General features: G+C 52.2%; 3 protein-coding genes across 6 annotated transcripts; 2 read left to right on the top strand and 1 right to left on the bottom strand.

Moving 5' to 3' along the window:
* Window positions 1-5,928, top strand: LOC136113126 (E3 ubiquitin-protein ligase TRIM11-like). 2 transcript variants are annotated; one of them, XM_065858094.2, is made up of 7 exons: window positions 2-456; window positions 1,799-1,894; window positions 2,115-2,339; window positions 2,525-2,547; window positions 3,134-3,249; window positions 4,530-4,589; window positions 4,832-5,928. In XM_065858094.2, the coding sequence occupies exons 1-7, from the start codon at window positions 67-69 to the stop codon at window positions 5,407-5,409; spliced, it is 1,488 nt and encodes a 495-aa protein (XP_065714166.2). In that variant the 5' UTR covers window positions 2-66; the 3' UTR covers window positions 5,410-5,928. The 2 variants fall into 2 exon arrangements, with proteins under 2 accessions (XP_065714167.2, XP_065714166.2); XM_065858095.2 differs by lacking the exon at window positions 4,530-4,589 and having other exon boundaries at window positions 1-456.
* Window positions 5,929-6,049: 121 nt separating this feature from the next.
* LOC136113127 (E3 ubiquitin-protein ligase TRIM7-like) lies at window positions 6,050-10,826 on the bottom strand. 3 transcript variants are annotated; one of them, XM_071799648.1, is made up of 3 exons: window positions 10,260-10,826; window positions 10,039-10,147; window positions 6,050-8,841 (listed from the first exon to the last, which is right to left on the bottom strand). In XM_071799648.1, the coding sequence occupies exons 2-3, from the start codon at window positions 10,094-10,096 to the stop codon at window positions 8,321-8,323; spliced, it is 579 nt and encodes a 192-aa protein (XP_071655749.1). In that variant the 5' UTR covers window positions 10,097-10,147; window positions 10,260-10,826; the 3' UTR covers window positions 6,050-8,320. The 3 variants fall into 3 exon arrangements, with proteins under 3 accessions (XP_071655749.1, XP_065714168.2, XP_071655748.1); XM_065858096.2 differs by having other exon boundaries at window positions 10,039-10,150; XM_071799647.1 differs by lacking the exon at window positions 10,260-10,826 and having other exon boundaries at window positions 10,039-10,245.
* On the top strand, window positions 10,661-20,133 carry LOC136113125 (butyrophilin subfamily 1 member A1-like). The gene is made up of 8 exons (XM_065858092.2): window positions 10,661-11,152; window positions 11,821-11,925; window positions 13,205-13,552; window positions 14,567-14,848; window positions 15,298-15,402; window positions 17,701-17,721; window positions 18,053-18,085; window positions 19,212-20,133. The coding sequence occupies exons 2-8, from the start codon at window positions 11,838-11,840 to the stop codon at window positions 19,727-19,729; spliced, it is 1,395 nt and encodes a 464-aa protein (XP_065714164.2). The 5' UTR covers window positions 10,661-11,152; window positions 11,821-11,837; the 3' UTR covers window positions 19,730-20,133.
* Window positions 20,134-21,782: the final 1,649 nt, after the last annotated feature.

Below are 21,782 nucleotides of genomic sequence, written 5' to 3' on the forward strand. Positions count from 1 at the left end.
ATCCTGCCGAGGTCACCAGGGCTCGTGGGTTCGAGTCAACCAGATCTGACCACCAGATCGCCTCTAATGTACCTGGGGGCAGGAGGGGGGTGTTTGTGTTCCCGTGCTCCGGCCGTGCGGGAGCTCCCAGGCTCCCCGGGGCTCTTCCCCGCCCGCTCCATTCCCGATACCGAAAGCGAAACATCCCAGCTGCCCCCCCGCCCGGCCATGGCGGCCGCCGAGGAGCTGGAGGAGGAGGCGATTTGTTCCATTTGCCTGGATTTGTTCTGCGATCCGGTGATGCTGGACTGCGGGCACAACTTCTGCCGCGGCTGCATCGCGCTCTGCTGGGCCGGGGCCGCCGCCCCCTCCTGCCCCCAGTGCCGGGAGCCGCTCCCGGCCCGCGGGCTCCGGCCCAACCGCCCGCTCGGCAACATCGCGGAGCGGCTGCGGCGACACCGCCCCGGGCGGGGACAGGTGGGGCTGCCGGGGCTCCGGGCACCTTCTCCACCCCACAGCCGCGGTACCGGGGCTGTGTCGGGACACGGGGGGAACGGAGCTGCTGCGCTGCCTTCTCACCGGGCTGCTCACAGCTTGCTCGGCCTTTCTTTGCAAATGCGATGTTTTACAGCCTCAAGTTGCGCCAGGGGAGGTTGAGGTTGGATGTGGGGAACAATTTCTTCCCCAAAGGGCTGTGGGGCATTGGAACAGGCTGCCCAGGGCAGTGCTGGAGTCACCATCCCTGGAGGGCTGGACAGACGGACATGAGGTTCTCAGGGACATGGGGCAGTGTCAGGGGTGGGGGAACAGGTGGACTGGATGATCTTGAGGGTCTCTTCCAACTAAAATGATTCCATGATTCTATGTACCTGTCTGCAAGCTTTACAGTCTGTGGTTTGCAAAAACCCACGCTCTGCAAGGAGTCAACGCGATAACTGCACCCTCTGGGCTTTTTTGACCGTTGCTTTTTAACCAATGTCTTCCCGTTGCTGCAGTTTCCCGTTTCCCTGCTTTGTGTCTTGCCATAACATTTATCAAGTTTTTACAAGGTAATGGGAGTCTGTCCTCAGTACTGTGTCGTGCAGTTTACAAATATGACATTATAATTTCCTGCCCTTGTGGCCTCTCCAGTGTCACTTCTCGTGTTGCTGTCTGCCAGCCCGGGGTGGTCGCAGTGATCACAATCAGCCTTTGATATTATTTTGATATGGGGCAACCGACTCCAGAGAAGTTCTACCCAGATACATGAGTCGTGGTTCTGCTCCATCTGCCAGTGCTGAGCTCCTCGCCCACATCGCTCGCAATGGCCCCCCCACAGCTGGTTTTGGGGACACACACCCTCCCCCACCCTGGCTGCCATTCAGGAGCCCCCGGCTTTAAGACCCCGCTGACTCCAGGAGCCCCGGGTGCCTGCACCCTGCTCTGACCCCAGTCCCTGGCGCTGGACCCCCAGCAGCCTTCGCAGCCACGGATACAGTGAGATCATGAAAAAACAACAGGTCAGAAAGGGTTTAATGAGACAATAGGACAAACTGCGGTGATCAGGTGCAGGACTGGGGCAGACGAGCGCACTGACCAGCCCTGTTTTACCCATGACCAGTCCCTTTTTCACCTCATTCTGCTTATTCCTCCTCAGGTCTTCCCCAGTCTCCTTCCCTGTGTGTTCCCTCATCACCCTATGAGTGTCCTGGACCCGCAGGCCCAGAGACCGACTCTGTGCCAGAGGGTGCTTATGTCCAATGCAGGAATAGACTATTTCATGGGCACGAAGCATATGGGTGGGTGACGGGGAGCTCCTGAAGGGTGTCTCTGCTTCCAGGAGCAAGTCCAGCTGCAGCTGGAGAGCCTCAGGAGAGAGAAAGGAGAGCTGGAGGCACAGGAAAGGGAGGAGCGATGCATCTGCCAGGACCATCTGGTGGGTGCACTGGGTGCTACTGGGAAGCAGTTGGCTTGGGGTGGGTGAGGAAAGGTTGATTCTTGGCCTTTGGAACTGGGAGATTGAATCATTGTGTCCAGCACCCCGGGAATCACAGCCATGCTCCACACCAGAAAGTGAAAGCCGTGGATGCTTTTAATCGCTGCCTGTCCCTTTCCGTGGTCCCACCCCCTTGAGAGGATTCTTTCTGCTTATAAAGGAAAAAGTGAAGGCGGAGAGGCAGAAGATTGTGCCTGAATTTAAGCAGCTGCGACAGTATCTGGAGCAACAAGAGTGCCTTCTGCTGGCTCGGCTGGGAGAGCTGGAGAAGCAGATTGAAACAAGATTGAAAGAAAATGCTGCTAAATTCTCCAAGAAGATCATTCATCTGGATGGGCTGATCAAGGAGAGGGAGCGTCAGCTGTCGGGGCGCGAGTTCCCGCAGGTGAGGTCTGCTGGAAACAGCATGTGAGGCACCAGCAAATCACAAACACCCCATGGGTTAATCCTACCTTGATTATCTTATTAATTTCACCTTGCTGGTGGGCCCATTCACTGCGTAAAGGGAACGTGAGGAATGCATTTGCAGGATAAGTAGCACTGAGTTGCTTTTTTCTTTCTCCCATCTAGGATGCTGGTGATGTTTTGAGCAGGTATGTGCTGCTTTTTCTTCTTTACTTTTCATGGCTGCTTTGGGGTTGTGAAGATTTCTGCCCCAGACCTCAAATACCAGGGATGCTCCATTGATGTTCATGTTTCAGATATTCCAGAAGCTGATGAACCAGTGTAACTCTACCAGGGAAGTCTATCTCTGGGGAAATGTTTGAGGAGCTTGTTTCATTTGCCAGGTTTCTCATTCCAAGCCTGGTTGGGTTCTCCATGACCAGTGTGTGGTGACACTCAAGTGTAGAGACCACAGCCGAGTGTCCTCTACTCAGGGATTCTGCACTTGGTTGTGATGCAAGATTGCTGTGAAGGGATGGGGTGACCAGGGGCATCAGGACCACCACTCATAATAGAAATTTAATTGGCAATTAAAGCATCAGGACAGAGTAGTGACCTAGGCAATGAGGCCTGCTGTCTCTGTTCTTATTGATTAAAAATATATATATATATATATATATAGAATGGCCTTTCTGGATGATATTGTTTCAGCTGGTAAGTGTCCTCTAGGAACTGTCTGTAACAGGAGACTGAGTTAAAGGAGGAATCGAAATGCTGTGACTTTTACGACTCCAGGTGTGAAAGGGCAAAACTCCAGCAAAAGGAGTGGACGAGCCACAGGGTGAAGAAGGAGCCAGGGGTCTGCTCAGAAAAGGCTTCTGCGCTACGGGAGACAGCAAGGAAACCCCAAGGTACGAAGAAGGGATCTTGCAGGAGAACAGAGGAGCATCCTGGGGTGGGAAGAAGAGGGCAGTCAATGTCTTGTAGAAGGGAGATAAAGCTGAATATACTTGTGTAGCATGACCTGCCCTGGGGACGCATTGGAGGGATGTCACAGATAAATGAAAGCAAAGGGATCCTCTCCTACTTTTCCTCCAAAGAACAGTCAATGTTAGTGTTGATTCACATCATCAGCTGTGGAGCCCACTAGTCCGACACTGTGCATGTGAACCTGTTTCAACACCCTTTGTGCAACACCTGACTTGCTGCCACAGCTCTTTCTGCTTGAGACCTGCTCTGTGGGTGGAAGCGGGTCAGGGATGTAACCAAGTCCCAGATGTCCCAATATGCTGGAACGATTCTCAGCTCATGCTCATCCCCAGTGAAGTGATGGAGATGACTGTCAGGCAGAGCCTGGCATCGTGCAGAGTTAATTTAGGCTGACAAGAACCTCTGGAGGTCATCTAGTCCAGACATCTGCTCAAAACTGGTACAACTGGGTGGGATTGTTCTGTGTTTTCTCCAGTTGAATTCTGAATGTCTCTGAAGATGAAGTTCTTGGAGCTCCTCAAGCCATCTTGGTGACCCTGGAGAAGAGAAGGCTCCAGACAGACCTGATTGTGGCCTTTCTATACTTAAAAGGGGCCTATAAGAAAGATGGGGCCAGTCTTTTGAGCAGGGCCTGTTGCGATAGGACAAGGAGTGATGGTTCTGAAATAAAGGAGGGAGATTCAGGCTGGACATGAGGAAGGAATTGTTGGCCTGAGGGTGGTGAGAGCCTGGCCCAGGTACCCAGAGAGGTGGTGGCTGAACCATCCCTGGAGACATCCCAGGCCAGGCTGGACGGGGCTCTGAGCAACCTGAGCTGGTGAAGATGTCCCTGTCATGGCAGGGGTTGGACTAGGGGCACTTTGAAGGTCCTTTCAACCCAAACCATTCTGTGATTGTGTCCCTCTAGATGTGCTGCAGTATGTCAATGTCCATCTTCTACTAGGTTTCCCCAAATTATTTTTTGCTCCTGCTACTTTAGGTTTCTTCATTCCTGCTTCATCTGGAGAAGCCGGCAGGCACGGGAAGGAGTGTGTGTGCTGGGCAGGGAAGGGTCCAGTAGAGGGAAGGGTTATGGTTAGACTCGATCTTAAGGGTTTCTTCTATGATCTCTGCCCACCAGCTCCCTGGCGCTGGTCTCCACAAAGCACCTCCCCGTGTTGGTGATGTCGGAGGTGATCTCTGGGCTCCGTCTCTCTTTCAGGTGCTTTGGCATCTGCCACAGGGGAGGGAGTGGAGGAATCCCAGGGACTGTACACAAACGGTGAGTTCTGCTGGGGAGCCTCGTCCAGCTAACCTTGGCTGTAAGGGGTGCAATGTGTGTTTTGGGGGATGATGAATCTTCACTTGCCTTGGCTCAGGTCACAGAGCTGCTCCCCATTTTGAGCTGGACACCTTCTGCAAGAGTAGTATTACAAGCTTTCCTCCCAACCAGGACCGAACAAGGACCAGCATGGGAAAACTCTTCCCAGGGCTGATCTCTCCCCTCTCTGTCCTGTTTTGCAGTGATCATGACTCTGGATCCAGACACAGCTCAGTCCCAGCTCATCTTGTCAGCAGATCATAGAAGTGTGACACAGGGAACCACACAGCAGAGCCGGCCGGACAACCCGGAGCGCTTTGACCCCTGGCCGTGCGTGCTGGGCTGCGGGGAATTCGACTCGGGGAGACTGTGCTGGGAGGTGGAGGTTTGCTGTGGGTCACGCTGGGCTGTGGGGGTGGCCCTGCAGTCCGTGAAGAGGAAGGGACCGATTGACATGAGCCCGGCGGGGGGGATCTGGGCGGTGGGGCGGTACAAGGAGAAGTTCCAGGCTCTCACTTCCCCAGCGCCCACCCCCATCCTCCCCAGCACAGACCCCCAGAGGGTGCGGGTCTGTCTGGACCATGCGGAGGGGCAGGTGATGTTTGTCAATGTGGACAGCGGGGCTGTGATTTTCACTTTCCTGCGAGCAATGTTTGCAGGGCAGCGAATCCGGCCCTGGTTCTGGGTGGGTCGGGGGTCCAGGCTCAAACTATGTCCTAGGACCCAAGGAGGCGCCTCCTGCGTCTCCATCTGGCCAGTCCTTGGGGACTCCCATAGCTGACAAATCTGCTGCCAGCTCCATCTACAAACCCTCTGCCGTGAGCCTCTGAGGCTGTTCAACTCTCACCTGCCTGCATAGAGCAGCAATTGCCTCGCTGGGAGTGGAGATCCATGGGCTTCCCCAGCCTTGGTCCAACCATGGTGGAAGAGGCCCAGAGGAGGGCTCTGGGTGAAGAATGGCCAATTCTGGGGACATACTTAATTTACAGAGGCCATGAGGGGGATTGAGGGGCGTAGCAGCAACACTGGAGTGATCAGTGATGGTATTTTCACTTGAGGAACCAGGCGGATGGGTGTGGAGGATGGAACCTGGCCACGGGGTGATGCTCTTCGGGCCTGAAGCCTGGGCAGCCTCCATGTCTGGTCCCTGAGGTTGTCCTGATTTGATTCTTGTGCTAGCTCAGGAAAACACAAGTAGATGTTCATCTTTTTGGGAGGTTTTGCCAGGATTTACATCTCCAAATAATTTTGTGGGTGGAATTGTAATCACTGCTTTTTAACAAATGAGTGTGCCAACTAATTCTTCAATGTTTGACTATTCAGTTTGTTTCTCTGGTTGTGATGAGACTTTCGGAGAGAAAATTTAGCGGTTTAGATCTTCCCCAGCCAAAGAACTACTACCATGAATTTGCTGAAGTTTAGGAATAGGCTGTAGGAATTATGGCTTGAGACTTGCTGATTTAGAGAACTGATGGGATTTGTGCCATCACATGTTAGAAGCTAAAAATATGAATAACCAAAATTATATAAATAACCACTAAAGAAGTGAAGTTCATATGCTGGTCAAACAAATGTGAAAATATATCCCATCCCACACGACCTTGCTGTCAGATAAGGGCTTTGAACGCGCTGGCTCCATCTCTGTCCAGACGTGTGCCCGCTGCCTTCGTGTGGCAGTTGTGGGATCTCGCCATCCTGCTGTGCTCGTGGAAATTCAGAGCTGCAGCCCCGACGTGGGTAACCTCTCCCTCCTCCTGCATGGGCACAACGTTGGCTTTGGCACCAGTAGCTGCGGATGTGCTGGCACCAAGATGTGGGCAGCCATTTTGAGACCTCTTAAAATTACAGAATGGTTTGGGTTGGAAGGGACCTTAAAAATCATCGAGGCCAACCCCTGCCGTGGGCAGGGACATCTTCTAGTAGACCAGGTTGCTCAAAGCCCTGTCCAACCTGACCGTGAACACTCCCAGGGATGGGGCATCCACAGCTTCTCTAGGCAGCCTGTGCCAGGGCCTCACCGCCCTCATGGGGAAGAAGGAACCTTGTCCATTCCTAGTGGGATTTTCCCCTCCTCTGTGCTCTGCCAGGAGCATGAGTTGCTCCTGCTTTAGGGAATGTCTCCTTGGATGGTCCCCTGGGTTGCTGGTCCCACAGCTGTGCAGATCCCAGATGCAACAGGATGTCACCTGTCCCCGTACAGTGCCAGAGAGGTTGGTGAGCCCATCCCCTTCTGCCAGGGCAGAGGATCTGCTCCTGACCCGGTGCTGCAACGCTGTCCAGCTACTGGAGTAGATCACACAGACCAAGGCTGTTGCCTCTGCCTGGCTGCCACCATAAAGGTGACAACTGAAGTTGCACCAAGAGGTTCCAACCAGCAACATGGCTGGAGAAGAAGAAATCTAGGCTGGACCCAGACAAGGTTCCCCTTCACCTATGTTCACCCTTTCTTCTCCGAAGAGTGGGAATTAGCAGGAGAGGACAAAGCAAGGTCCCTGGGGGTGTGGGCCCCCTTGCCTTTTCCTGGTCTAGCTTGTCCTTTGAATGTCATTTCCTCAAAATGTCAGCTCTCTGGAGCAGATCTGCGGCTGGAAGCCATGTCCTGTGAGGAGCAGCTGAGTGCTCTGTGTTTGTTTCTGTTGGAGCAAAGGAGGCTGAGGGGCGACCTCATGGCTCAGCTGCTTCCTGAGGAGGGGACGTGGAGAGGGAGGCGCTGAGCTCTGCTCCTGGATCCTGGACAGGACCCTGGGAATGGGGCAAAGCTGCACACAAGAGGGTTCAGACTGGACATTAGAAATCATTTCTTCACCAAGACGGTGCTCGAGCACTGGTACAGGCTTCCTCGAGAGGTGGTTGATGTCCCAAGGCTGTCAGTGTTTAAGAGGTATTTGGACAATGCCCTTAAGAACAAACTTTAACCTTTGCTCACCATGAAGTGGTCAGTCAACTGGACTAGATGATCGCTGTAGATCCTTCCAACTGGGTGAGTCTAGTCTATGTGAGGAAGAGGAGACCTTGATGGAGGGACATCAGACAAAGGCAAATCTGTGGGAATCATCTCATTTATGAGATGATCTATGAGATCATCTATGGGTTTCAGACACTTCTCAGTCTTTTTCTTACCTTCCCTGGCTGTTCCTATGGCTTTTACTAGTGCTCTGCTGTAAGAAAAGTGCTTGATGTGCATGCTGGTGAGAACTGGAAATAAGGCAAAGAGAGGCTGTGTGTGTGGAGAAGATAACATTATCATGAGCTCCAGCTATGTTTGGGTGTTTTTAACCTAATCATTAAGCTTAATTGAAAACAAAACAAAACAAAAAACAACAAACAAGCCATAGACACTATTCCAGCATCTTTTAAGGAGTTTGAACTTGCTGTATTTTTATAGAGCAACTCTGCAGTGTCCTGGCACCTGATGCCACTTCTCTGCCCTGAGGCCACCTGGCACCAAGCTCCTCCAGGTGCCAAATTTCTGTGCTACCCATTGTCTCTGCAGCCCTTGCTGTGGGGGCCGGGGATGAAGGAGGCTCTTGGGTGGTGTCCATCTCCAAGACCTGCCGGTCCTCCCACTTAATGGCCAGAAGAACCACGTGAGGAGAAGCCATCATGATACAGGACTCTCAGTTCTCTGCACCAGGACCCAAGAAGATGGTGTTTGCCTTTCCAGTGCCCCTCCCACCCCATGTCATTCCATGTCAGGGGCACAGCTTGAGCCACGAGTCCGTCCCCACCCAGAGCCATGGCCGTAGCCTCTCCCCGGGACATGAAGCCAGGCAGAAGGCAAAGATTGGGGCTTCATTTTCAACATCAGCAAATGTCACCTGCCTGTGTGTAAGGTCCAGGCAGACCTGGATGGCCCTGGGCAGGCAGGCAAGGTGCAGGGGTGTCCAGTCAGGGTCAGTGAAAGCATGGTATTGTGCAAACCACTGCCCCACAGCCCAGATCCCCTCCTGGGGGGTAAAACTGAGGACTCCCTTCCTCCTAACAGACTCCTGGGCCACCCCCACAGCCCACCAGTCCCCTCCACTGGCCACCTCCACCTCCCAGTGGTGCCTCCCTGCAGTGAAGCCGGGGCTGCCCAGCACACACGGCTCTGTGTCGAAACGCTCGGGGTTGTCAGGCAGCAAGATCCACTTGTCCCCACGTCCCACGCCGCGCTGGTCACAAGCCAGGATGAGGAAGGGGTTGGCGGTGTCTGGGTCCAGGGTCACATCAGCTGGGGACAGAGGAAGGGAAGCTGATCAGGATGGGCAGCCCCAGGGGACAGTCGGGGCTGAATACATCACAGCAGGAGAAGGGACAGGGCAATTTGGGCTGCATCCCCACCCCGTGGGCAGCAGGTTTGGGGGGATCCTGCCCCTCTGCTCTGCTCTGGTGAGACCCCCCTGCAGTGCTGGTCCAGCTCTGGGTCCTCAGCACAGGACACACATGGAGCTGCTGGAGAGGGGCCAGAGGAGCCCCAGGAATGATCCGAGGCTGGAACAGCTCTGCTGGGAGGACAGGCTGAGAGAGCTGGGGTGTTCAGCTGGAGAAGAGAAGCTCCGGGGAGACCTTAGTGCGGCCTTTCCAGACTTAAAAGGGGCCGATAAGAAAGATGGGGACAGATGTTTGAGCAGGGCCTGTTGTGGTGGGACAAGGAGTGATGTTTTTAAATTTGAGATGGGGAGATTCAGGCTGGACATGACGAAGAAATTGTTGCCCTGAGGGTGGTGAGAGCCTGGCCCAGGTTGGCCAGAGAGGTGGTGGATGAACCATTCCTGGAGACATCCCAGGCCAGGCTGGACGGGGCTCTGAGCAACCTGAGCTGCTGAAGATGTCCCTGCTCATGGCAGGGGTGGCACTGGGGGAGCTGTGGAGGTCCCTTCAACCCAAACTGTTCTTTGATTCTATGATTTCCTCTCCCCTGCCCAGAGGTGGGAAGCTCTCTTGTCCTGGATGGCTCCAGCCTCAGTGCTGCCCTGATCCTGCCCCTGTTCCTTATTCAGGAGCTGCCATCTGATCCCTGGCCAAGGCGACCCCGGTGTCCTGGAGGAGGATTCACCTGAGTGGGTGGGTGCACGTCTGCTCTGCAGACACCTGGACCTGAGCTTGGGTGGCTCTAGTGCTGCATGACTAAAACAGGTACATCTGGGCACAAACACGTGCAGACTGCAATGGATGTTACCCAAGACCTGTGACCCCAAATTCCTGTTTCTTTCTGTGGACAGTGGTGGGAGCCAAGAATGGGTCATAGGTGTTGGTGGTGGGTCCACAGATAAGCACAAGCAGTTCAGCTGGGGACTCACAGCCACCAAGTCTCAACCCCATCACAAGCCCAGGCTGGGACAAGCCCCAGGTGTTAGGACCTTAAATAGCTGTTCTACAGCAGAAGCAGAATGCATATGGCTCCTCAACAGAGGACATTTCCACTCACCTCTTGCACTGATCTCCTCCACCTCATTGGCCAAGGTCTCCCGCTCTTCTCTCTCCATCCAGGATACCACTGTGTTTGCTGAAATCCACAGGACGGGAGGTGGGATTCCCTGCTGAAAGTGGAAATTGCACAACTCAGAGGCTGCCTGAAGATGATAAAAAGCAGAAGCAATGATGGTAGAGTCACAGTGCTCAGGCACTTTTCAAACAGCCAGCACTAACTTGTGAGCTGACTCCAGGAAAGGAGGTTTTGGATGGTGTGGAGGTCTCCTGTGTGCTCCCCACTGCCCTCAGCTCATCGGCTCCTGGCTGGACTGGGCTTGCACAGCATTTCCAGCTGGTTTGAGGGAGCAGATGAAAGCCCAGAGGGGCTGGATGGTCTGGAGAGCAGAGCTGGAGTGCAGCACCCTCTCCTCCCTGGGGTACCACACTGTGGGAGCTTCCAGCTCCCTTTGTCCTGGCGACTCCATCCTACATCCTGAAGCTACCATGAGATCATGATGTCATCCTACACTTGATTTTTGGAACTCCCTCCCAATGTTCCTGCAGTGCCCCTGGTCTGTTTGCATCACGGGATCTGCCACATCTCCCCGCTTCGTCCAGCTGTGGGTGGGTGATAAGAGCCTGCAGCACTGCTGGGTGCTCAGAACCCTCCTGGGTCAGCAGCACCATGTGCACCTCCAGCCCGGTGGGATGTCACCTGGGGACACCAGCCCCAGAGCACGGGCCATGCTCTGGGTGTCCAGGCCCCATACGGTGACGAGGGAAGATGTCCGGCTTTGCTTCCCCTGCCCAGTCCGCTCTCCGTCCCTCCCCAGGCTGGGGCAGCCGCAGGAGGAGGCTGTGATACGATAAGCAGCTGCACCGGCTGCCTCTGGGAGCTGCCCGATAAACATTTCCAGAGCAAAAGCATTGCCAAAAACCTTCTGATCACTTACTGACTTTCAGTTTTGAGCAGAGGCAGCTGAGAAGAAAAGAAGTGATAGGCTGGGATGCAGAGTGACATTTTTGTTTGGTTTTCAGGCAGTGAAATGTGCAGCTCAGATGGGTGAACCCCGGACACCCCCGTGACAGCCGAGCAGCTCCTGCCCCATGAGAGATCTCGGTTCCTCCAGGTAAGCGGCATCTCTTGCAAAGCTGCAGATTGAAATTGCTTTCTGCCATCTGCCAAAATTCATTGTGGTTTTCACTGCTCGTTAACAAAACCGGAACTGAGTCAGTGAGTGATAAGAGGGTCCAGGGGGTTCAGAGCAGGGCCAGGTCCCATCCTGGCTGGGTATTGAATTAATGTTCTACTTATTTTGCTTTCCCTGGTCTGAGACATCCGTGTGGTGGCAGGGGATGTGCTACCGAGTCCTGAATTTGTCCCAGAGGATGAGCGTGTGGCAACAGCTCCACGTGCATTTGGTCTGGGTTTCCCCTTCTCATCCTGCACATTTCCATCACTTTCTTGGGGCTGGATAAAAAAAGCAAGGGCTTGTATTAAAACAACTGTCACTTTGTCAGGCAATTAGAGGAGATGTTGCAGCTTGTCCTTTGTTTCCCCATGGGAAATTCCTGCAACTTTTTACACCAGTCGGATTCTTTGTATGTAAAGCACCAAGCAAAGTCAGGCTGATGACAGAAAATCAAATTCAACCTTTGGCATACGGGTCTCTTCCCGAGCTATTATAAAAAGGGGCTGCAAACAGTAATAAACCCCTTTAAAAGTGAATTCTTCTTTCTATTCTCTTCCCCTGTTTCTCCCCCCTCTCAGCCCTTCCCTCTCTTTCCGTGTCTCCAGGTTGTGCTCCAGTGAAGATGATGCTCTCCAGTTTCCACCACCACTTCTCTCTGCTGGTTTTTACAGTTTATGGTTTGGTTTTCCAGGTTCACGAGCTGCACTCAGGTAGGCGTCCCTCTGGTTGTGCTGATCCCTGGGGTGTTACTTCCAGCCTCAGTATCTTCCCGGCTCCCAATGCAGCTCCTCCCGTGAAGGGCCGAGCACAGCGCAGGCTCAGGGTCTCGACCATGAATCTTGCCCATGTCTGAGAGCACCAGGGTCCCCCTGGATCCTCACTGAGCTCCAGGGGACATCAGATGGTGCCAATGACTTGATTGTAATTTGGTGCCATTTCCCCGCCCGCTTTCCCTGTTCCCAGCATGTTCCCAGTGTGGCAAAGGATGCCGCACAACACTTGTCTTTCTTTTTGTTTTTCTTCAACCAGAAACCACTTTTTATGTGAGTTGAGTGGCCTATTTATTAATAAGACTTTTCTTTTCAAATTTCCAAAGATGTTTAGAGTACATGAGACATTTTTATTTTCTGTTGTAATAGATGCAAATAACTGATGATATTTGAGGGTTTTTTGTACCCAAGTTGTCTGCTTTCTCCAACCACTCATCCAAACCCACAGAATCTCTGAATCCCAGAATGTCAGGGTTGGAAGGGCCCTGGAAAGCTCATCCAGTGCAATCCCCCCATGGAGCAGGAACACCCAGCTGAGGTTCCACAGGAAGGGGTCCAGGCGGGTTTGAATGTCTGCAGAGAAGGAGACTCCACAACCTCCCTGGGCAGCCTGGGCCAGGCTCTGACACCCTCACCCCCAACAAGTTTCTTCTCAAATTTAAGCAGAACCTCCTGTGTTCCAGTTTGCACCCATTGCCCCTTGTCCTGTCACTGGGTGTCACCCAGAAGAGCCTGGCTCCATCCTCCTGACACTCCCCCTTTCCATATTGATCCCCAGGAATGAGTCCCCCCTCAGCCTCCTCTTCTCCAAGCTCAAGAGCCCCAGCTCCCTCAGCCTTTCCTCACACGGGAGATGCTCCACTCCCTTCATCATATTCATGGCTCTGTGCTGGACACCTTCCAGTCACTTCTTTCCTTCTTCATCCTGCTTTCTCCCCATTATGAGCAGCACAGGCAGCACTTGCCCCCTTGAGAACAAATTGTCTTTTAGGGATCTGAAGAACATTGGTGGCAGCGCAGGACAGGGAATCATGTGCTGCAGAGCTGGGATCCCTCTCCCAGCACCCCAGTGGCTCACCCCCCCAGCACGGTGATGCTCCAATGCAATGACACGGCACACAGCACACGGATCATCTGGAGCAGCAGCCGCTGGTTTTCTGACCTCGGTCACCACAGCAAACTCATGGTTATTTCTTCTTCCTTTGGGGTTTTCTCCCAGCTCAGCTCAAAGTGATGGGACCCCCCGGCCCCGTCATCGTGGCCATGGGCGAGGACGCGGTGCTGCCCTGCCGCTTCTCCCCCGCGCAGAGCACGCAAGACATGGAGGTGACCTGGTTTCGGGAGCAGCTCTTGCCCTTTGTGCATCTCTACAAGGGGGGCCGGGACCAGAACGGGAATCAGATGCTGGAATACGTAGGGCGCACAGAGCTGTGGAAGGACGGACTCGCCAAGGGCAGCGTGAACTTGAAAATATTTCACGTCCAGCTGTCTGACAGAGGGAATTACACCTGCCTTGTTGTCAATGGCTCAGACTATGACCAGGCTGTGGTGGAGCTGCAGGTGACAGGTTTGTAGTCCATGTTCCTGTTGTCTCCAAGTTACTTGCTCATAGCCAGCGCTCTTCTTCCCTGTCTTCCCCAGCAGCAATTTCAGGTGGGTGCTTTAAGAAATAGGGTTTAATTAAGTCCCATAGTTCAATATACAAAGAATGTCTAATTGAAGTAAAATTGCTTTGCAAGTGATTGTCAAGAACTTGTAAGATACACTACCCACTTCAGAGGTGTTCTTGACATTGTTTTCCTCATATAAATGGGTGTAAGAAAAAAAAAATGGCATAGAGTAATATAGTAAGAATGTCATGGTTTCTGCTTTTATATTTTAGTATCCAGGACTGCAGATTATTTTGATGCAGTAGCAGCCTTCAGAGCACATCTTGGAGTTATGATGTGAAAAACACTGCAAGAATCATAGAATCATAGAAAGTTTTAAGTTGGAAGGGACCTCCATAGATCCCCCAGTGCCTCCCCTGCCATGACAGGGACATCTTCACCAGCTCAGGTTGCTCAGAGCCCCGTCCAGCCTGGCCTGGGATGTCTCCAGGGATGGTTCATCCACCACCTCTCTGGCCAACCTGGGCCAGGCTCTCACCATCCTCAGGGTCAACAATTTCTTCCTCATGTCCAGCCTGAATCTCCCTCCTTTAGTTTAAATCTATCACCTCTTGTGCTCTTGCCACAGGCCTCGCTCAAAGGTCTGTCCTCAGATTTCTTATCAGCCCTTTTATGCATAGAAAGGCCGCACTATTGTCTCCCTGGAGCTTCTCTTCTCCAGCTGAACACCCCAACTCTCTCAGCCTGTCCCCTAACAGAGCTCTTCCAGCCTCAAATCATTCCTGTGGTTCCTCTGGTCCCTCTCCAGCAACTTCATGCCCTGTTGGAATTAAATGTCCTGACCCCAGGTCACACTTGTCTTAAACCAAACCCCAGGACTTGTCTGTGTCCAAGTCCATCCCTTGTCAGGTAGAGGGACAGCCAGGCCACCCCGTTCCCATGGGATCACTGGGGTGTCTGTGTCCCCGCAGCCAGCGGCTCTGTCCCACTTGTTGCGCTGGAGCGGTACCAGGACGGGGGGATCCGGGTGTCCTGTCGCTCGGCCGGCTGGTACCCGCGGCCCCAGGTGCTGTGGCGAGATCCCCACGGGCAGCATCTCCCGTCCCTCTCGGAAAGCGTCACCCAGGACCAGAGCAGCCTCTTTGCGGTGGAAAGCAGCATCATCCTCACCAGGGGCACGAAGCAGAACGTCTCTTGCTGGGTCCAACACGTCCTGGATGGCCAAGAACGGGGATCAGCATTTTACATCTCAGGTGAGGGGGGGATGGGGGTGTCGCCCCATTATCGCTGCCCATGGGGCTGCACTGGGGACGTGACAGTGGCAGAAAATCTTGGGTGCATTTGTCAGGCTGCATGTTCAGTGCATCCAGTGTTTTCTGCACCCTGCAGCTTTCTATTTCTCATAGGACTAGAAAGCATGATTTAACTACATATAATTTGTCTAGAAGTCCATTTTTGCTTTCAAAAAATCCCCCACAATGTATGCAGACAAAACATCATCAATCACAGACAAGTGTGAAATTGTCCAAATAGAGGTCTTTTTTTAATCTGATATTTTGTCCCTTTGTGGAGTACAGTCAGGAGGTGATGCTCACCCTTGATGAGATTCAGACCTGGGATGCGCTTGTATAACACAGAAATGAGCTATTTCCCATTGCTGCTTGTGCACTGACCAAACCCCTTTGTGGATTTTATTTTTCAGATCCCTTTTTTGGTAATACCCATCCTTCGACAATTGTTCTGGCCATTGTCTCAGTTGTTGTGGTTGCTCTCCTTATTTTCACTGTTTATCTATTCAAAATTAAAGGTATGGTCCTGGTGTGGTGTTTGGGGAGGAAGGTTGGTCCTGTTTGGCCACCTCTGGTTTTGGTGGACGGGTGGGTTTGGGAAATGTCAGAATGGTCCCAGAGTCCTGTCTCGGTGTCTGGGACACACGTGTGGTGCCAGGGGCTTAAAGACCCAGGGATTTGCTTTCTTGCAAGAAAATAAAGGCTGTTTTTCAAGAAAAAGATAGCAAAGAAGGATGTGGATATTAAAGCAGCATGAGCTGGACTTTGCCTCCATTGAGGGTGGGTTCTGCTCACAGAAATGGAGCAATGAATTGCCAGACCCTGCAAAAGAAACACGAAAGTCTTGCACTTTTTGGGGGCTTGGCAGGGCTCGTCTCCTTTTCAAGGACAAATAATACAGAGGAATAAAAGACACCGCAATCCTCTATTTCTTAGCAGAAGGAGCTGGGCCATTGGGCCAGGGCTCTTTGGAAGGGATGATGTTCTTGATTATTTACATTTCTTTCTTTCCTTCACGGGAAAGCGTGAGGAACAAATAGGTAAGCTTTACCTTTTATTTCCTAGGCACACTGAAGAATTCCCTCAAATGGGAGAATTCATGTGAATGTGGGGGAAGGAAATTGTTTGGTTAATGGCTATTGAAAATTGTTAAGACAGTGTATGAAATTAAGCAATGGTGGTGTAATTTTATCGAAAATCATTGCCGAACCAAAGAAAGCATGAACAGCTGTTGTACCAACAGTGAATTTTGCTTTTCAAAGGGCTCTCAAGATTCTTCCCAAAGCTGGTAGAAACTTTGGGGAAGCACATTTCATTTGGCAAGGGCTTCAGCTGTGTCTCAGCATTAACAAAACCTCTCCCAAAACCCCGGGGCAGGATGGTTCCATAGCCCTGAAGGAGAAGTGCAACCCCGTGCTCCTCCCTGGTCCATGCAAACCTGCCCCTTCCCCGCTGCCCTGGAGCTGCAGCCCTGGCTGGACTCTGCCCGAGGTGGCTCCGGGGAGGGTGGCCAAGAGCTCCAGAAGTCGTGAGCAGAAAGACCTTGGGGAGCTCCTGGGCTGCAGCTTTTCCACCAGGAGCCATTTCAGCCTCCTCCCCACCCCAACAAGTGTATCGGTGAAAAAGGAACGGGCTTTGGTGGTGATGCTCTGTTCTGGTTTTGTTTCTCAGCGAGGCGAGACGCAGCACTGCGTAAGTCCCGCTCCCTGTCTTCACAGTGAAATCCTCTGTGAAATCTTTCAGACTTTGTTATTCATCCTCTCTTTCTGTCCAAATGCTTTTCTTTGGGCAGAGACTGTACTTCTCCCTCCCTGACACACTAATCATGTGAAAATTTACTCCAAGAAGTCATTAAGGTTTTTCTCTGAGTGCCTGTCAATGTTTTTTAACACGCTCATTTATTTTGCATAGTGCAATAATATGGAAAACGTATTGAGTTTTTTATTTTAGAGAGGATTACAGAAATGTAGGCTGTTGAGAATTCTATTCTAAGAATGTAGATTGTTTGCTTAGCAAGAAATTAAAAAAAAAATGAAGAGAGCATATTTGTTTGCTTGCAGCTCATAGAATTGCCAAGAAAGATCTTTGGCTATTAAAAGTGAGCTCTTGCTAAATTGGTACCAATACAGGTTGATGGGTGAAATAAATACAGGCCCAGCTCCCTCAGGAATCACGAGCATCCTTGACACCAGAGTGTAAATCAGCACATCTGCCCCCTTTATCACAGCCTCTGCTCCCTGTGTGGTGGGATCCTGGGGAGGGGGATTGCAAAGAGTAACTTGTGTTTCTCTTTGTTACTCAGGGGACCGTGATGCAGAAACCGGAGAGTCTCCTATTCCTTACAAGGGATTTTTCACAGAGTCTGTAGAGGGTGGTGGGTTTTTGTTTTTCCTTTTCACTGTTAAAGTGCAAAGTGAACCAAAAAGTGGTTGGCAGGGAAAGGAGAGAGTGAATTTGAGTCAGACAGTTAACGGTGGTTGAGGATGGTGTGTGGGGCTGGCGATGGGTGAGCGCCGCGGTGGCACGGGCAGGGCGAGTGCCCTGTGCATCCTCACTGCTGGCACCGGGATTTGGTGGAGACGCTGGGTAACGGGTCCCCTTGTAGGTGAGGGACCTCCCAGAGACCTTTCCTGCCCCAGATCTGAGCAGCTCAACCTGCACCAGCACCTGCAGAGCTCCAGGCTGGTGGTGGGAGAGGGTTTTGCATTGCCAAGCATTTGCAGAACCCCCTCCTGCCCCTGAGGGTGGTTACGGGTGAGGTTCTATCCCAATCAATATCCCACAACCCACTTGAGCTGATTTATCTTCTTTTTCAGAGAAGCAAGCTGAAGAACTTGGTGAGTACCATTCTCCTTCCTACGTGGGAGACTTTTCCACTGGGACATTTCCTCACCTGGGTTTTGCACCTCTCCCCTGATTTTGGTTTTCCTTCTGGGAAAGGAAAATTAGCAAATATCAAACAGGACAGGCAGTATGATCATATTTGTGAGAAATGAAGGGAGTCCTTTCATGTTGCTACGCACTGAAGTTTTGAAGCTATGTCCTGTGAAATTACTTTCAAAAATACAGCAACAGTTCCAAAATGTGCAACTGTACTGGCCTATCATTATTTTGAGCTAATCCTGTATATATCAGTTTACCTCTGTGACTTTTTTTTTTTTTTTTAAGCATGGAGAAGACATGAAGATCCTATCAAAGAAGGTAATTAAAGTGCTGGGGTGCTGAGTCATCTTCCCTGCTTTAGTCTCCTTTCCTGGTAGTTCCTCTGCCACAGCGATGCTGGTGAGATCAGGGATGCTTCTTCCAGGCGTCACTGTCCAGGAGGGTGTGTAACACTCAGAGGCCTCATTTATTTGGTGTATGTCCCAGTTTCAGGTCCATCTGAAGAGTCCTGGTCCTCAGCGTGCAGCGCTGGTCACAGTTTAAACATCGGGGCTTTTTCAGTCTGGAGGTCTGCTGGTCTCCTCTTCCCTCTCTGCTCAATGTCAACTCTCTGCTTCATTTTCTGTTGGAAAAGGATCTGGGAGTGTTGATCAACATCTGGCTGAATATGAACCAGCAGTGTGCCCAGGTGGCCAAGAAGGCCACCAGAATACTGGCTTGTATCAGTACTAGTGTGGCCAACAGGACCAGGGCAGTGACCCTTCCGCTATACTCGATGCTGGTGATGCCAAACCTTGAATCCTGTGTTCAGTTTTGGGCCCTTCACTATAGGAAAGACCTTGAGGTACTCAATAGAGTGCAGAGGAGGGAGACAAAGCTGGGGAAGGAGCTGGAGCACAAGTGTGATGGGAGCGGCTGAGGGAGCTGGGGGTTCAGCTGGAGAACAGGAGCTGAGGGGAGACCTTCTGATCTCTGAACTGCCTGAAAGGAGCTTGGAGCCAGGGGGGTCGGGCTCTGCTCCCCAGGAACAAGCGCCAGGAGCAGAGGAAACGGCCTCAAGTTGCACCAGGGGAGGTTGAGGTTGGATGTGGGGAACAATTTCTTCTTCCCCAAAGGGCTGTGGGGCATTGGAACAGGCTGCCCAGGGCAGTGCTGGAGTCACCGTCCCTAGAGGTCTATTAAACATGTTTAGACGAGGTTCTCAGAGACAAGGGTTAGTCCTAGAGTTAGGTTATGTTTGGACTCAATGAACTTGAGAGTCTCCTCCAACTGGAATGATTCTATGGTTTCCTGCTCCTTGCACTAACATTGTCACCTTGTGCAGCTTCCCGTGCCACAGTCTGCCAGCTATCGCTTGCACTCTTTCTCTTCCTTGTGCATCCCCAGCAAAACTCTTTCCTGGGGTGAGCTCTGCCCTGATGTGTTGACTCCATCTCTCCTGCAGTGAAGGTGGTTCTGGATTCAGACACAGCCCAGAGCTGCCTTGTTCTGTCTGATGGCTGCAAAAGTGTGAGACGAGAAGAGAAGCCACAGGACGTCCCTGAACACCCCAAGAGATTTGACTTATGGCGCTGTGTGATGGGTCGTGAAGGCTTCACCTCAGGGAGATGCTACTGGGAGGTGGAGGTGGACAACAGAGGAGGATGGACTGTGGGGGTGTGTAGAGAAGATGTGGATAAGAAGGGTGAGATTGTGTTTAATCCAGAGAAGGGTTTCTGGGCAGTGGGGCTGTGGGCAGGGTGCTTTCAAGCTCTCACGTGCCCTGAGAACACTTTCCTTGGAGAAATCCAGACTCCCAAGCGGATCCGGGTGTCTCTGGATTATGAAGAGAGGCGGGTGTCATTTTTCAGTATTGACAAGAAGATTCTCATCTTCACGTTTAAAGAGACATCATTTGAGGGGAAACCAGTCTACCCTTGGTTCTGGCTGGGTTCTGGGACACGGCTCAAAATGTGTCCTTGATGAAGGGGAGGGAGCAAGACAAGGTTTTCTAGGGGACCTCGGCCGTTCCCACTCACAGCAGGGTTTATGTTGGAAGGAAGTGGTGGAGGTTTCTGTTGCAGCCACCTGCTCCCAGCAGGGCTACCCTCAAGTGCCTGAGGTGTCTTTGAACCTCGTTCAGCTGAGTTGTGTAGGATGTCCAAGGGTGGAGATCTCGTTATGTCTCTGGACCTCTGGCTGGTGCTGCACTTCTCTCAAGGGGAAGAATTATCCCTTTGTGTTTGAACAGAGTTCCCCAGTTGCAACTCCTGACTGTCGCCTTTCATCCCCGCTCTCTACCAGTTGAACACACTCCCACTGAACACACTCCCGCAGCAGGGATCTCTTTCTGAATGTACAGAATAAAGTTACTTCAGTGTTTTTTGTCTGTGTGTCTGCACCAAATGTCTGTGTCCAAGGTGTTGCCTCCACCTCCTTTTAGCCTGTGAGAAGTGTCAGGGACTTTTGAGAAAACGGTTCACCGCACGCTACAGGAGACAATGAAGGCACGTATGTCAGTGGGTCTGTCCATGGCTGTGAGTGTCCCCAGCACAAGCCCAGGTGACGAGCTCACCTTTGACCTGGAGACACCCAACACTGGGCAGTGGTTCCCCCCTTACAACTCTGAGTAGGCTGAGGCAGACTGAGAATGTTCTATGTGGGCTGAAATGAAGCTGGAGAAACCACAATTTTGCATGGAGAAACGCATCTCATCAGTATGGGGGTGGCCCCTGATGCCAGGGCTCTGAACAGACGCTTGTTTGACATTCGTGTGCCTGAAGAAGGTGGGTGGAAAGGTGAAGATACAGATTGTGCTTTCTGCACTGGAGAAGGTGCACCGTGCTCCTCAGGCCACGGGCCACATGGTTGCATGTTTCTATGTATGACCCTCAGACACCATCATTTCAATATCCTCTTCCTCATTTGGAGATAGATGAGAACAGATAGGACCTATTGTGACAGGACAAGGGGTGATAGTTTTAACTAAAGGAGGGGAGATTTGGGCTAGAAATGCGGAAGAAATTGTTGGCCCTGAGGGTGGTGAGAGTCTGACACAGGTTGGCCAGAGAGGTGGTGGATGAACCATCCCTGGAGACATCCCAGACCAGGCTGGACGGGGCTCTGAGCAACCTGAGCTGGTGAAGATGTCCCTGCTCATGGCAGGGGTGGCACTGAGCAGCTGGGAAGGTCCCTCCCAACCCAAACTGTTCTTTGATTCTCTGATTTCCTCTCCCCTGCCCAGAGGTGGGAAGCTCTCTTGTCCTGGATGGCTCCAGCCTCAGTGCTGCCCTGATCCTGCTGCTACTCCTCATCCAGGAGCTGCCATGCAATCCCTGGCCAAGGAGACCCCTGGGGTCCAGGAGGAGGATTCTCCTGAGTGGGTGGGTGCACGTCTGCTCTGCAGACACCTGGACCTGAGCTTGGGTGGCTCTAGTGCTGCATGACTAAAACAGGTACATCTGGGCACAAACAAGTGTGGATTCCAATGGATGTTACCCAAGACCTGTGACCCCAAATTCCTGTTTCTTTCTGTGGACAGTGGTGGGAGTCAAGAATGGGTCATAGGTGTTGGTGGTGGGTCCACAGATAAGCACAAGCAGTTCAGCTGGGGACTCACAGCCACCAAGTCTCAACCCCATCACAAGCCCAGGCTGGGACAAGCCCCAGGTGTTAGGACCTTAAATAGCTGTTCTACAGCAGAAGCAGAATGCATATGGCTCCTCAACAGAGGACAGTTCCAGCACCTCTTCCCTTCTGAAACTCACCTCTTGCACTCATCTTCTTCACCTTATTGGCCAAGGTCTCCCGCTCTTCTCTCTCCATCCACGATACCACTGTGTTTGCTGAAATCCACAGGACAGGAGGTGGGATTCCCTGCTGAAAGTGGAAATTGCACAACTCAGAGGCTGCCTGAAGATGATGAAAAGCAGAAGCAATGATGGCAGAGTCACAGTGCTCAGGCACTTTTCAAACAGCCAGCACTAACTTGTGAGCTGACTCCAGGAAAGGAGGTTTTGGATGGTGTGGAGGTCTC

The sequence above is a fragment of the Patagioenas fasciata genome, chromosome 27 (genome assembly GCF_037038585.1).
Source record: "Patagioenas fasciata isolate bPatFas1 chromosome 27, bPatFas1.hap1, whole genome shotgun sequence".
Taxonomy (NCBI): Eukaryota; Metazoa; Chordata; class Aves; order Columbiformes; family Columbidae; genus Patagioenas; species Patagioenas fasciata.